The sequence below is a fragment of the Hemitrygon akajei genome, chromosome 12 (genome assembly GCF_048418815.1).
Source record: "Hemitrygon akajei chromosome 12, sHemAka1.3, whole genome shotgun sequence".
NCBI classification, from domain to species: Eukaryota; Metazoa; Chordata; class Chondrichthyes; order Myliobatiformes; family Dasyatidae; genus Hemitrygon; species Hemitrygon akajei.
In genome coordinates this window covers 65928537-65943852 of record NC_133135.1, presented here as the reverse complement: position 1 = coordinate 65943852, position 15316 = coordinate 65928537, and the positions used below count along the sequence as shown (strand labels likewise).

Here is a 15316-nt window from a genome sequence, read left to right as displayed (position 1 = left end):
TGGATATGGCGTATCACAGAATAGTACTAACACAAATTTCAGGCGTTTGGAGTTGTGCCAGCTAGTAATATAATAGTCACAGTAAAAATTAGCCCAGCACACACAAAGTGCTGGTGGAACACAACAGGCCAGGCAGCATCTATAGGAAGGATATTCCTGTAGATACTGCCTGGCCTGCTGTGTTCCACCAGCATTTTGTGTGTGTTGCTTGAATTTCCAGCATCTGCAGATTTCCTCGTGTTTGCTTTTAAAATTTAGCTCAGTTCGAGTTTTAATGCAGCTCATATATGCAATGTCAAGACACCACCACCTATCTGTTAATGCTGTATTAACAGAAAGTGAGATGCTGTAAGAACAAAAAGAGAGTAAATACCAAAACGGAAATTCACCAGCAGAAAACCAGGGTTTAGAATCACTCATTTTACATCATATATGCTAGTAACATTGAAAAAAATAAAAACAAAAATATATTACAATAGCTAAAATATAAGGATATAACAATAGCAACATAATGAACAGAAAACTGTAATAACTAATTTAAGAATCCCTAAAAATATAAAAAAGTATTAATAACTCCTAAAAGATTTCCTCTGGTAATAGACACCTGAGAAAAAGCCTCCATTTATACCTCTTATAATTCTATGAACCTCTGTAACAAATCCCCTCAGCTTTCTAAGCTCCAGAGAAAACATTCCAATTTTGTTCAACCTTTCCTAAGAGCTAATACTATCCAATGCTGGTAATATCTCCTCTTTACACACTTCACAACCTCCTCATTCTTCCTGTAATGGGGAAGACTAAAACTGCACACGATACTTGAAATGTGGCCGAACCCAGGTTTAATACAGCTGCAAGACTTCGACTCAATGCCCTGACTGATGAAAGTAATAACGCCACACACCTTCTTTACCATCCTATCTACTCGTGAGTTGATGATCTTGCAGCAGCCATTAATATTATCTCAGTATGTGTCCCTGGAAAGAGCATGTGGGACACAGAGGTTCAGTGGAAGAGACATTGTGGTGACACCCTTGCCGTGAAACCATCAGTTGTGGAATTAGAGTAGGTAATAATAAAATGCCCATCACAATACTGATTAATATGGGACAAATTGTACAAGGCCAAATTTGGAGTATCGTGTACAATTCTGGTCACTGAATTATAGGAAAGATGTCAACAAATTAGAGAGAGTACAGAGATTTACTAGAATGTTACCTGGGATTCAGCACCTAAGTTACAGAGAAAGGTTAAACAAGTTAGGTCTTTATTCTTTGGGGCATAAAAGGTTGAGGGGGGGACTTGATAGAGGTATTTAAAATTGAGGGGGATAGAGTTGACGTGTAGGCTTTTCCCATTGAGAGTAGGGGAGATTCAAACAGGAGGACATGAGTTGAGAGTTAAGGGGCAAAAGTTTAGGGGTAACATGAGGGGGAACTTCTTTACTCAGAGAGTGGTAGCTGTGTGGAACAAGCTTCCAGTAGAAGTGGTAGAGGCAGGTTTGGTATTGTCATTGAAAAAAAAATTGGATAGGTATATGAACAGGAAAGGAATGGAGGATTTTGGGCTGAGTGCAGGTCAGTGGGACTAGGTGAGAGTAAGCGTTTGGCACGGACTAGAAGGGCCAAGATGGCCTGTTTCCGTGCTGTAATTGTTATATGGTTAAATATGGTTATAAATGGATCACCCTACTTAACTCCTCTATGATAGCTTATTTTCAATAAAAATAAACAGATTCTTTCATAGGTCTGAAAAAAGATTTGACAATAGACATGAATCCCTATCCTACCTGAAGCTTTGAAAATTAGTGATGGCTGTTATATCAAAAAAAGAAATTGCTAAGTCAAGTGTTCCTAAGAATGCAATGTTGAAGCTTTATAAGACATTAGTCAAACTACTCTTGGAGTATTTTGGGCCCTTATTTAAGGATGTAGTGGCATTGAAGAAGGTTCAGAGGAGTTTCATAGGAAGAATCTCGGGAATGAAAGGGTTAATGGTCGAGGAATGTTTGATGGCTCTGGGCCTGTACTCCTTGGAGTTTAGAAGAATGAAGGGGATCTCATTGAGACCTATTGAGTATTGAAATACCTAGAAAAGGTGGACATGGAGAGGATGTTTCCTATAGTGGGGGAGTCTAGGACCAGAGGGCACAGCCTCAGTATACAAGGATGTCCCTTTAGAACAGAGATGAGGAGGAATTTCTGTAGCCAAAGGGTAGTGAAGCTGTGGAATTCATTGCCACATGCAGCTGTGTAGGCCAAGTCATCAGATATATTTAAAGCAGAGATTAATATGTTCTTGTCTTATGGTTTAAATCCTTATGAATCTTATTGGTCTCTGTTATTAAGTTATTAAAAAGGGATTATTATAACTGGGAATAACCATCTACACATCCTTATTGCCCTAAACTGAGGGGTGATCACTTGGCCAATTGTTTGCCAAAATCCCCAACAGTACAGGGTGAAATCAGTGATGGGTTATCAATCGTTAATCTTTTTAAATTTAATTGGATCATCTGACTTGGAATGAGGACCATGTGGTTGTTTTTAGTATTGGATAGAATTGAGCTGCATCTAACCCAACAGTATGGTTTAACGCAATGATGTCCATTTTTCAAACCTCGCTCAGGGAACACTGATTGGACCAGCAGCAAGCAGCATCCTTTTTAAAAATATAAATAGTATTTAAAACCTTGGATGTGGTAAAATCCTTTATAAGGATTTAAATATCTGCTTTGTTATTAAATACAGCAAAATAAGATTTAAAATGCGCCTCCAGACTTTCTATACTAATGGGATTATTGACCTCAGATAAAACAACTAGCTGCCTCACCAAACCTTTCCTAACCTTCTTGTACAAAGTTTGAAACTGCCATATCTTAGCAACCAAATTACTCTGAAATGTGTGTTCTAAAATTATCACCAAGGAAAATCCACTTGGTTTCACATCACCACTCTGATTCTGAGCCTGCAACTATTAATGTATAACTATGGAAAATTAATTACATGTTATTTAACAACTAGTATTGTATTTTGTGGTCCTTTTTTCTCTTACCAAACATCTTACACCAATGCATCTTTTTACTAAACTTTCAAACAACAGAAACAGATCCTCCTTACCAACTCCTGAACCCATCATGATTTTGGGTATCAAGTATCCTTAGTTTTTACTGAACCCAAGTTTTTCCTAGTATCTGTAGCTCCTTAGCCCAGACAGCATTCAACTAAAGCTATTCTATACACTTTCTAAAGTTATTTTACCCTTCTTAAGAGCTGAAACACAAAATTTGAGACAATAATCCAGCTGGTACTGAGCCGTGTTAAATTTAGGTAACCATTGCTTTCAGGCTTTTGTACTGTTTCCCTCTTTATAAAGTGGAATCCTATCTCCTTCAAATATCACTAAACCCTGTCTTTACACCACATTTAACATGCTGTCATTTACCTTATGTTGTTTCTCACATTCCTCCTACCAAAATTTAACACTGATATTTTCCTTTATCAGCAATGCCTCTAGCCCGACTGAAGGTCAATTCCCCTCAATTTCACGCCAGCTTCAAATCTCAAAATCCTGTCTTCATCCACTCCATCTCTAAAATACATCACTGTTCTCTATTGTCCACCAGTCCAAAAGATCATTCCCTCTATAGTTTCCCACTTTTCTGATACTTTTAAGTCCTCCCTGCTTCTGCATATCAGACAAAAATTCATCACCACAGTATGTGTTACTACATCAAATACTCTGATTAGAAGAATATTGTCAGAGTATCCTATCAACAACATTCAAGGGTGGATAAGTTTCCTTACTAATGTAATTTCTTGAAATACTGTATTTATTAATTTATCATTGAGTACCAACCTAATTATTCAACACAATATTTCTATTTTATGTTTTTATTTGTATCAACAAAAGGAATCATATTTAATGCTTGGTGCATTTTTAGCTTTTTTGCTAACTAAAATAGGAACATACCATGGAACGCTGTTAGTTGTTAACATCTTGGGAATGATTTGGATATATTCCTCATATGTCAGTTAAATTGCATACCACGAGCTCGTGTTGTATCGAGCAAACATTATTCAAATAATTCATAAAGCTTCTTGTGTTTACAAATATATGCTAACTATAATTTTTATTCTAAAAATAAATCAGATTTAAACAAGCATTCATTATATAGTGTAGAACAATGAAATAGTTTATGAAATGAAATATTCTATGAAATATTTTGAAGTAATGGAAAATATACAATATAAAGCTTCTTTGTTTTGTCAACATAATCCAAATTTCAACAAGCAATGCTGCGAAAATCTATTTTTACACATTTTTACAGTCTACAAGACTTTACCTGTGTTATTGCATGCTACAAATATAAATACTAAATATGTGCTTAAGTATTCAACATGTAATCTAACATTTAAGAAATTATTTTCATTGTCATTATTTATACTCTGAATTAGCATGTCCTGATGAATAGTATCATACTGTTAAAGTCAATAATGTTTTGTAAATCTCTACCATTAAATCTTTTAATACAATTTATATTTAATTTTGTGACATAACTTCTTTATTGAAAATGTACCTCTCACCAACTAAACATCAAACCAATTTGGTATCAGGTGATAGCTCTGGTTTAGTAACAGCACTCTACTCTGGGTCAGAAGGTGGCAGTACAAGTACTGTTCCGGCCCACACTTCAGCGTAATGGAGTGCCATCTAGTGGATATTTGTTAAAATAGATGGGATTAAGATATTTTTATTTTCTTTGAATTTCCAATGTAACTTCTCAATGAAATGTTCCATTTGTGAAATTAAAGGTTTCTGTTAATAGTATAATATTCTTTAAAAAAAAACTGTCTCTAATATTGATTCTGGAGTGGATAGTGGGTAGCCAGTAGCTACGAAAATTGACTTTACATCCTTAAATGGAAGTGAAGTTTTGAAGGAGCAGGGCAACATTTAACTCTTCAGAAGTTCCCATTTGATTACTTCATGATAGGGACAGCCTCTCCATGTTTTTTTAAATCATTTTTGTTCTGTGTGTCGATTTTAATCTTTGGTCATGCAAACATAGAAAACCTACAGCACGATAGAGGCCCTTTGGCCCACAAAGTTGTGCTGAACATGCCCCTACCTTAGAAATTACTAGGTTTACCCATAGCCCTCTATTTTTCTAAGTTCCATGTACCTATCCAAAAGTCTCCTAAAAGAATGTTAACCTTCATGCCATATGTTTTGGTTGAGGTGAATCAAAGAGAAGAACTTGCCTGTCCATATGAAATTTATCAAGAGCTAGATGAAACCATAGGACTTTCAAGGATATTTTAATAGTTCTTGGTGTACTAAATAAAATGGCTTGCAGTACAATAGCGGATATTTAGATATATTTGCAAGGAAAATGATAACCACCTCAAGTTATTGCAGCATTCCTCAGGATCTGCAGCTTAGATTAAGATGGAACAAGGATAAAATTTTCCTCCACTTAATTATTTTTTCAGATACAATCCACTGGATGTACTATTCAACTATTCACATTTCCCACACTCATGAAATTTAAATGTTTCATTTCATCAACTCGATTCTTGTGAATCTGGAAAGCAGGAGTCACCCAACGTCCACAGGAACACTGATCACCGTACCAGTTGAAAGATCCCAGCTTGCAGTTGCATTTTGGGCAAAGCAACTGAAAAATAGCAAAATATTAAAAAGAAATTAAAACAATAATATACATGTTATCTTCCATTTAACTGACAAGAGACAATATGCCATAGGCAGGATTCAGTCATTGGGAAACCTTTCCTATTGTTTACATAGAAAGGATGAATGGATTTCTATTGTAAGACCATCTTTGTCATTAGTACAGTAGCCCAAAGTAAAATAGTTTACTTATTCAATTTGATATTACGTACTTACCTTCAGAACTATTTTAAACTGGTTTAGGTGGTCGTTCAGGCTATTTTTCTATTCTAGACTCCTGCATACTATAACGATCCTTCTAAAAGGACCCACTTTTAAAATTTCAACTCCTCCCTTCTGAATCTTCTCCACTGCTTCACATACTTCACGTTTATGCTGAGAGAGCAAACAATTTAGCAACAGAATATGGACCACTGATTAGGGCTGCAAAGAGCCTATACGTTTTCTCCTAGGCATTTGCTTTTCTTCTGGGTGCTCTGTTCCTCCCACATTCCAAAGGTAAACAGTTCGGGTTAGTAAATTGTGGGCATCCCAGTGAAATCCTCACTGATTGATTTGATGCAAGTGATGCACTTCACTATTATTTTTATGTTTCTGTGTGTGTGTCAAATAAATCTTTCAATTTTGCCAGTGGGGACAGCGTCTTAGGAATTATATTCAACAAAAACTGGTTTTATACAGATCATTAAAATCAAAAATATTCCAGGTACTTCAATGAAACTTTGATTTTTGGTGTTTACTCATCCAAGCAATACTGCAGTGACACCAGAGAAGTGTTTAATTCTAATAGCCTTCCCTCAAAGTTAAAGAGTAGAAAAATGTCAATATGAAGCACTCTCTTAACTTTCTGACACTTGAGTAAGGGATTCTTACAGGAATTGCATCTGAACGGGTGGACTACCTGTCGGTTAAGGCAAGTATGGAAACAATTTAAGAGTGCACATTCATGTTAACTGGGTATCCGCTTGAAGAAACAGTCAATAGGAACTGAGGAGGGGCTGTGAAATCTGTTAGCCATGTCTCCCTCCATTTTATCAGCAAAAGTGACTGACAATTGCAAGTACAGTTAGATGGGATGACAGATAGTTATACAGGGTCGTGGGTACTGATAAATCTTAAGTTCCTGCATACTCCGACTACAAATTTGCTGATGCAACCCTGTGTAGCATCTTTGTGCTATTATGCTTGGAAAGTGTGAATATCAAAGGAGTGGGGAGGGGGAAGAGCATTCTGTTGACTTGGGCACCAACCAGTTAGTGTGGGGTGATTAGGTGCAGGTTGGGTACAATATTGTGCCAGTGAAATACAGCAGAAGTAAATACCGTAACCAGACTCTCGGGCCTTTGTTCCTCACATGGTTGCAGGCGGTTAATCAATAAAGGTAATTCCCACTTCAATGTTTACTGACGGTTTTTGCCAAGTGTTCACAAAATGTTAAGGAACACTCAAGAATGACAGGGGGCTTGAGTTCTGCCACAGCCTCTGACCAGAATGACATTCAGTTAATCTGTTGTGGCAGCAGACTTCTTGAAGCTTTTTGATGGAAGTTTGCATGTCAGAGGTAACAGTGGCCAGTCAAGACGGCGTTATCTTCCTGTTCAAAAATAACCTTACTGAAAGCTGAAGGTAATTCAGCTCTTAATAACAAATTCAGGTAAATAAATACTGAAGCATTAAAGCATAGACATACTGTCATTTGATTCCCAATACCAGCAGACTATTTTAAATATTTTTAATACCCACAAATAGACTTAACAAACATACTTGTCTATTACATCTCCTTAGTTCAAGCGACTACCTAACTATTTTTACTTACCTACATTAACCTGGCCTTCATGATGAAAACATTTTTAAACATTTCCACTTCTGGTCGCCTCAATATAGGAAGGATGTGGAAGCATTGGAAAGGGTACAGAGGAGATTTACCAGAATACTGCCTGGTTTAGAGAGTATGGATTATGATCAGAGATTAAGGGAGCTAGGGCTTTACTCTTTGGAGAGAAGGAGGATGAGAGGAGACATGATAGAGGTGTACAAGATATTAAGAGGAATAGACAGAGTGGACAGCCAGCACCTCTTCCCCAGGGCACGACTGCTCAGTACAAGAGGACATGGCTTTAAGGTAAGGGGAGGGAAGTTCAAGGGGGATATTAGAGGAAGGTTGCCTGAGTCAGTGGTGGAGGCAGATACACTAGTGAAGTTAAGGAGACTACTAAGGTATATGGAGGAATTTAAGGTGGGGGGGTATATGGGAGGCAGGGTTTGAGGGTCAGCACAACATTGTGGGCCAAAGGGCCTGTAATGTGCTGTACTATTCTATGTTCTATTAAATACCGGTAGTTAAATTTTGATATTTCATAGAGGAATATTTTTCATTTATCCACCTTGATTTTACTTTTTTGCATCAAAAGTCACATTGAGGCTATTTGATCAATGCAATCCTGTTACACTAATGAAAAATATTGGATATACTTTTGAGATGTAGAGCTTAACCTATGCTGAAAATTGATTGACATAAACTATATTGAGAGTTATACACAATGTGGTATTTTTCTTTCAGTTGCACACACCTTGAAATTTAGGAAACCTACAATATAAAGCAAGAATCAATTTCACTTGGACTTAGATACCCGTCTCCGTTAGCACTATCTATACTAATTTACCTGTCCATCCAAAACACCAAGTAGTGAAGGCTCCATCCACTGCACAGGTTCAATGAAATATGATGTACATCTAGTCTGATCCCACCTCTGGCTTTGAGACAACCTCTTGTGAGCAAACGCTGTTGCTCCAGTTCCAGGTTCATGAGTCAAACTACTTGAGCCACGAAATAAACAACGCCTAAAATTATATTTTAAAAGAAGAAACCTTACAATGAAAATCTACATACTTGACAGTGAAAATTATAAAACAGTTGCACAAATGGAAACTTCAAGGAGATTGTGAACTGAGTCAAACTACTTGAGCCACGAAATAAACAACGCCTAAAATTATATTTTAAAAGAAGAAACCTTACAATGAAAATCTACATACTTGACAGTGAAAATTATAAAACAGTTGCACAAATGGAAACTTCAAGGAGATTGTGAACTGTTGGGTTGTAGCTTTAGTACATCTCCATCAAAACATTTTCACTCACAGGATTAGATGAAAAAGAAGAAAAAGGCTCATGTAGAACATAAAGACTGGTCTGACTCAATTGAACATCATGAATATTTGCAGGCAGTAATTATTATGCAATTCATACAAGTACACAAGAAAACATTATGTAAATTGGCAAAACTATGCCACCTGGATTTCAATACAGGTACAGTGGCATGCAAAAGTTTGGGCACCCCGGTCAAAATTTCCATTACTGCTAATAGCTAAGTAAGTAAAAGATGACCTCATTTCCAAAAGGCATAAAGTTAAAGATGACACATTTCTTTAATATTTTAAGCAAGGTTAATTTTCTATTTCCATCTTTTAGTTTCAAAGTAACAAAAAAGGAAAAGGGCCCGAAGCAAAAGTTTGGGCACCCTGCATGGTCAGTAGTTAGTAATACCCCCTTTGGCAAGTATGACAGCTTGTAAACGCTTTCTGTAGCCAGCTAAGAGTCTTTCAATTCTTGTTTGGGGGAATTTTCGCCCATTCTTCCTTGCAAAAAGCTTCTAGTTCTGTGAGATTCTTGGGCTGTCTTGCATGCACTGCTCTTTTGAGGTCTATCCACAGATTTTCGATGATGTTTAGGTCGGGGGATGGTGAGGGCCATGGCAAAACCTTCAGCTTGCACCTCTTGAGGTGGTCCATTGTGGATTTTGAGATATGTTTAGGATCATTATGAAGCCATCCTCTTTTCATCTTAAGCTTTTTTTTACAGACGGTATGATGTTTGCTTCCAGAATTTGCTGGTATTTACAGTCGGCTCTCCTTATCCGCAGGGGATTGGTCCCGAGACCCCCGCGGATACCAAAAAATGCGGATGCTCAAGTTCCTTATTTAACCTTAATCAGTCTTTAGGACCCAGCGGAACCACAGACTTTATTTAATATGCCTCAGTGAGGTGGACATTAGGACCCGGTGCAGCTCTGAATCCACAGTGTTTCTGTTCACGAAAATAATCACGATCACGATTGAAAGTAAGGTGAAAATAATAAAGTGATCGGAAAGAGATGAAACGCCATCGGTCATTGGAAAAGTGTTAGGCTACAGTCGGTCAACGATCGGAACAATTTTAATTGAGCATGTGAAAGGCCCTGCCCCGATGAATTATTACTAAGCAACACAGTGGTTTAATTATTGAAATACGTATGTTTCTTAAGTTTTTTATATGCATAGAAAGGTAAAATATGTACTATATGCTAAGAAAACCTTTGACTAACTGACGCTAAATAATACCGGATGTACCCGTTCCGATTTCAAATCCGACTTAAAGACGGACTCAGGAATGGAACTCATTCATAATCCAGGGACTGCCTGTACTTTTAAGTAATTTCTAGATTACTTATAATACCTAATACAATGTAAATGCTATGTAAATAATTGTTATACTGTATTGTATAGGGAATAATGACAAGAAAAAATAGTCTGTACATACTCCAACAATGAGTTCTGGAGAGAGAACTTCTGGGTTTTCCCGATCTGCGGTTGGTTGAATCCGCGCATGCAGAATCCGTGGATAAGGAGGGCCGACTGTAATTGAATTCATTCTTCCCTCTACCAGTGAATTGTTCCCGTGCCACTGGCTGCAACACAAGCCCAAAGTATGATCGATCCACCCCCGTGCTTAACAGTTGGAGAGGTGTTCTTTCATGAAATTCTGCACCCTTTTTCTCCAAACATACTTCTGCTCATTGTGGCCAAAAAGTTCTATTTTAACTTCATCAGTCCATAGGACTTGTTTCCAAAATTCATCAGGCTTGTTTAGATGCTCCCTTGCAAACTTCTGACGCTGAATTTTGTGGTGAGGACGCAGGAAAGGGTTTCTCCTGATGACTCTTCCATGAGGTCATATCTGTGCAGGTGTTGCTGCACAGTAGAACAGTGCACCACCACTCCAGAGTCTGCTAAATCTTCCTGAAGGTCTTTTGCAGTCAAATGGGGTTTTTGATTTGCCTTTCTAGCAATCCTAAGAGCAGTTCTCTCGGAAAGCTTTCTTGGTCTTCCAGACCTCAACTTGACCTCCACCATTCCTGTTAACTGCCATTTCTTAATTACATTATGAACTGAGGGAACGGCTGCCTGAAAACACTTTGCTACCTTCTTATAGCCTTCTGCTTTGTGGGCATCAATTATTTTAATTTTCAGAGTGCTAGGCAGCTGCTTAGAGGAGCCCATGGCTGCTGATTGTTGGGACAAGGCTTGCGGAGTCAGGGTATTTATAAAGCCTTGAAATTTGCATCACCTGGCCTTTCCTAATGATGATTGTGAACAAGCCATACCCCTAACAAGCTATTTAAGGTCTGAGACCTTGGTAAAAGTTATCTGAGAGCTCAAATCTCTTGGGGTGCCCAAACTTTTGCATGGTGCTTTTTTTTCCACTCAAATTATACAAAACAAAAATAATACACTAATCTTGCTTAAAATGTTGAAAAGAATGTTTCATCTTTAACTTCATGACTTTTGGAGATCAGTTCATCATCTACTCACTTAACTATTCACAGTAACAGAAATTTTGACCAGGGGTGCCCAAACTTTTGCATGCCACAGTAAATGCACTGTAATCTAATGATGAAATGCTAAATGGAAATCAAGGAGCTTTATAAGTCCCTAGAAATGCCAGTTACAAAAAATAAAATCAAAGTCTCAGATTACAAGCAGACATGTTAAAAGGATTGGTTAAACCACAGCTGGAGGTCTGGGCACTGCACCTTATAACATTTTAATGGATTTAGAGAGATCAGAATGATAAATGCTAAATTAATATTAGAGCATTGTTTCAGGAGAGAATGTCTATGTACTAATGTTGGTAGAACTTTGGAACCACTTCAACAACTGAGTGCTGACATTTTAAAATCAGATTGACAGGGTTCTGTCACCCACTTTACTAAGGCATGTATCTGTCCAGAACACAATGCATGTTGATAGAAGCTCACTAAAGGTTTTAATGGCCTAAAACCAAGCAATGCTGTTAAACTATCATCCAGGGAAAGAAATCCCACTCACCTACACTTTCTGCACCTGTAGATTGCTTCACTTGTTTTCCCAAGACTTATGGGATCCAAGGCAAATAACTCCCTCGGTAAATGCTGCAGTTCTACAGATATAGATAAAAAGGTATTTGCAAGCAATTTAAATCATTTTCTTGTACATACGTAGAAATTAAGAATGACATTAAGCTGAAGTGGTATGTTACATAGATCATAAAAAGTAATTTCATTTTTGTTAAATATATTAAAAATACAGTCTCAGACCGTGATCACCCAGGATTTAAACTGCCACTTGGTGAGAAAGGATCAGATGACACAATTCTCATAAATTTGTAATTTATAAAACAAGATCCCAAATTAACTTTCTTTCCTTATTACTGAAGCCGCTAGGTGAAAAGAATCGTATTGTAAAAAGAGCTCGATAAACCACAGAGGTCTTGAGAATTTTGTTTTGAAATCAATAAAATATTACTCAGGTAAAAGGCAAAGTGTATGATAATAATGTTACAGTGTTAAAGGATTCAGTGATCCAGAAATGTGCTTTGTGCAAAACTATAGGTGTCCTAAAGCAATAAACTAAATGTAAATTAGAAAGCAAAAATCTCATTACGCATAATGAATTCACATACAGCTGGTACCTTTTATACATTCAAAGAGAGCTAATAGAACAATTGCATATTCAGTAAAAATAGCAAATTTGAGTTAAGAAATGGAAAATAATTGAGTGAAAATTCAAATCATAAGATGGATTTGCATAGCAGTTTCTGTACTTATCCTGCCAGCATGAGATTACCTGGGTATTTCTCAGTAACTTTCTGAAGTCGATACTGTTTGTAATCAGCACTTGTTAAATCCACTTTGCAGCCCATCGCTTCATACAGCTTCAGTTGCTTCACAAACCCATCATTTATCCTAAAAACAAAAGCAAAATATTTTATAAGCTTTCCCTTTAAAATACTATAATTAATTAAAATAGTGACACGGAATCCCAAGTAACTACATCAACCCTACCTGACGTCCGGTTTAATGGCTTTAAGTGTACCATATGCCTCTTCAAAACTCAGGTTATCGGTTTTCATTATAAAAGCAGTTATCACAGCAGCGCTTCTGCTGACTCCTGCATGACTGTGAAATAAAACAGTTTACTAATAACTTTGAAAATCTTCTCTCCAAGATCAAACATTCAAAAGTTTAATTCTACATCTTCCTTAAGTCAATCTAAATAATAATGCTGTGCTGCTGAATACAAGTAATATAAAATAAAACCTTGTTTCATTTTCCCTGGAAATCAGCAAATAATCCAGAATATGGACCAGCACAGGAATAATGTAGTCCCAGTAATATGTCTATAGTACAATTACCCGATTAATTGCATTGGAGGTAAGAATGATGACCAAGTAGAGCATGTTGGTACCTACAGTCTGAATAGAAGCAATTAAAAATAAACCTGACTATTTGTGCAGATGCAGGCAACCCAAAACAACACACACAAAATGCTGGAGGAGCTCAGCAGGTCAGGCAGCATCTATGGAAATGACAGTCAACATTTTGGGCCAAGACCCTTTATCAGGACCGAGAAGAAAGGGGAAGATGCCAGAATAGAGATGGGGGGGGGGGGGGGCAGTACAGGATGGAGGCTAGCTGGAAGGTGATAGACAAATCCAGGTGCATGGGTAAGGTCAAGGGCTGGAGAAGATGATAGGAGAGTGAACCATAGGAGAAAGGAAAAGAGGGGAGCCAAGGGGAACTGGTAGCCAGGTGAGAAGAGGTAAAAGTTTATACTGGGGAATAGAGGGTGGGGGATCTTTTTCCTACCAGGAGAAATTGATATTCATGCCATCAGGCTGGAGGCTACCTAGACAGAATAAACAGCAATTTAAGTTGGGGGCTACCCAAATGGAATAAATAATAATGAAAATAATGCCAGAAGATGAAAGTCTCCAATGTAATTCAATTCAGTCTCTGTCATTTGGCTTATAATTTCACTAATTCACATCCGTCTCTTTAGCCCCCAGTATGAGCTGGGGAACCGGCGTGACTAGGTTACATGGCTGAAGCAGGGAGTTTCATTTGCACGCTGGGCAAGTGGCTGAAACTGGGCTCAGAATGGAAGAGGTTGGGGAATGAGAATAGTTTTATATTTATAGACACCAGATAGACTGTAAAAGTTATTACACTACAAAATCAATTTAGAAAGAAATGGAAGTGCATTGGGAAACCTAATGAGAGAAAATCTACTCGTCTTGTCCCAACAAAATTACAAATGCCAGATCAGAATTTTAGTCCAATGAACAGATTACGTACACAGCAAAATTGCAGTTATCAACCTGGATGGCACTGATGCTAGTTTTTATACATTTTTGAGTATCTTTAATATCTACAGAGCACGATGTTTCATCTGAAGCTGCTATCCATCAGTTATCAGAAGAAACATGCCCGATAAAAATGATTTAACTTTTATCATTGAACTTGAAAAGTGCTTTGCTCATCACAAAGCAGAAACTGGATCAACGGGTTCAATTCAGTGAAACCGCCGTTTACTATTTCTCACAACAACATTTTTGGCAACGTGATTGTGATTGAAGTTGTAAACTTTTCCACCGCAGGGAAATCCTTTATTAAAACTTTTCATAGGGATGGAACTTTTGAATAATGCATCTTCAACGCGCCTTATTCGTTTGCAGCAAATATGTCCAAGATATAATTTCCAATGCAAAGGATGGAGAACAGAGTCTATTTATGGAGAAATGCAGGCAGCAGTGGATGCACCGCTGTACCACTGCCAGCCGGAAAGCTGTTGCATGAATAGTCGCCGTACCAATGCACCAACACTGCGGCGCCCGCTGTAGCCTGTGCCCGCTGCACAAAGCCCACACACTCGTCCAGGAAGCTGAGCAGGTCGGTGGAGGGCTCGTCCAGCGCCTGCACGAATTTCGCGCAGACGTTCCCCAGAGGCGGGGGCTCCTGCGAGTCAACGGTGAGTACATGAGAAATGCCGCGGTCCGCCAGGCTCTGAGACTGGGCCACATCACCGGCAGCTCCCAGGAACAGGCCACCCCTCACCACGATCATGTCCGCGGAACTAGACGCACGCTGTCTCACGCCGGCCGTGATGTCACTGCGTACGGTGACGCCACACGCTGACTGTGCGTGTGGTAACGTCTCTGGAGAGGAAGGTGCAGTTGACATTTCGGGTCAAAACTCTTCAACAGCACCTCAACTGTTCATTTCCTTCCATAGATACTGACTGACTTCCCGAGTTCCTCCAGCATCTTAGAATCTCTAAACATGAAAGATTCTGCCAGATCCAAAGTAACACACAAGAAATGCCGGAGGAACTCAGCAGGACAGGCAGTATTTATAGAAGGATGGTCTCTGCTAATCTGCTGAGTTCCTCCAGAACTTGTGTGTGTTGTCTGAGAAACTCTCGTGTTTATAATTTGCTGCATGTAGTATTCAGGCCAAGGGACAGGAAGTTGGTGTTAGGTGGGAGAGCT

At 38.3% G+C, this 15316-nt stretch overlaps 1 protein-coding gene across 1 annotated transcript; it reads right to left on the bottom strand.

The window, feature by feature from the left end:
- Positions 1–3874: 3874 nt before the first annotated feature.
- On the bottom strand, positions 3875–14915 carry dusp12 (dual specificity phosphatase 12). The gene is made up of 6 exons (XM_073063326.1): positions 14638–14915; positions 12831–12944; positions 12613–12731; positions 11836–11926; positions 8355–8532; positions 3875–5677 (listed from the first exon to the last, which is right to left on the bottom strand). Exons 1-6 carry the CDS (start codon positions 14889–14891, stop codon positions 5516–5518), a joined length of 918 nt encoding a protein of 305 aa, XP_072919427.1. The 5' UTR covers positions 14892–14915; the 3' UTR covers positions 3875–5515.
- Between the last annotated feature and the right edge of the window lie 401 nt (positions 14916–15316).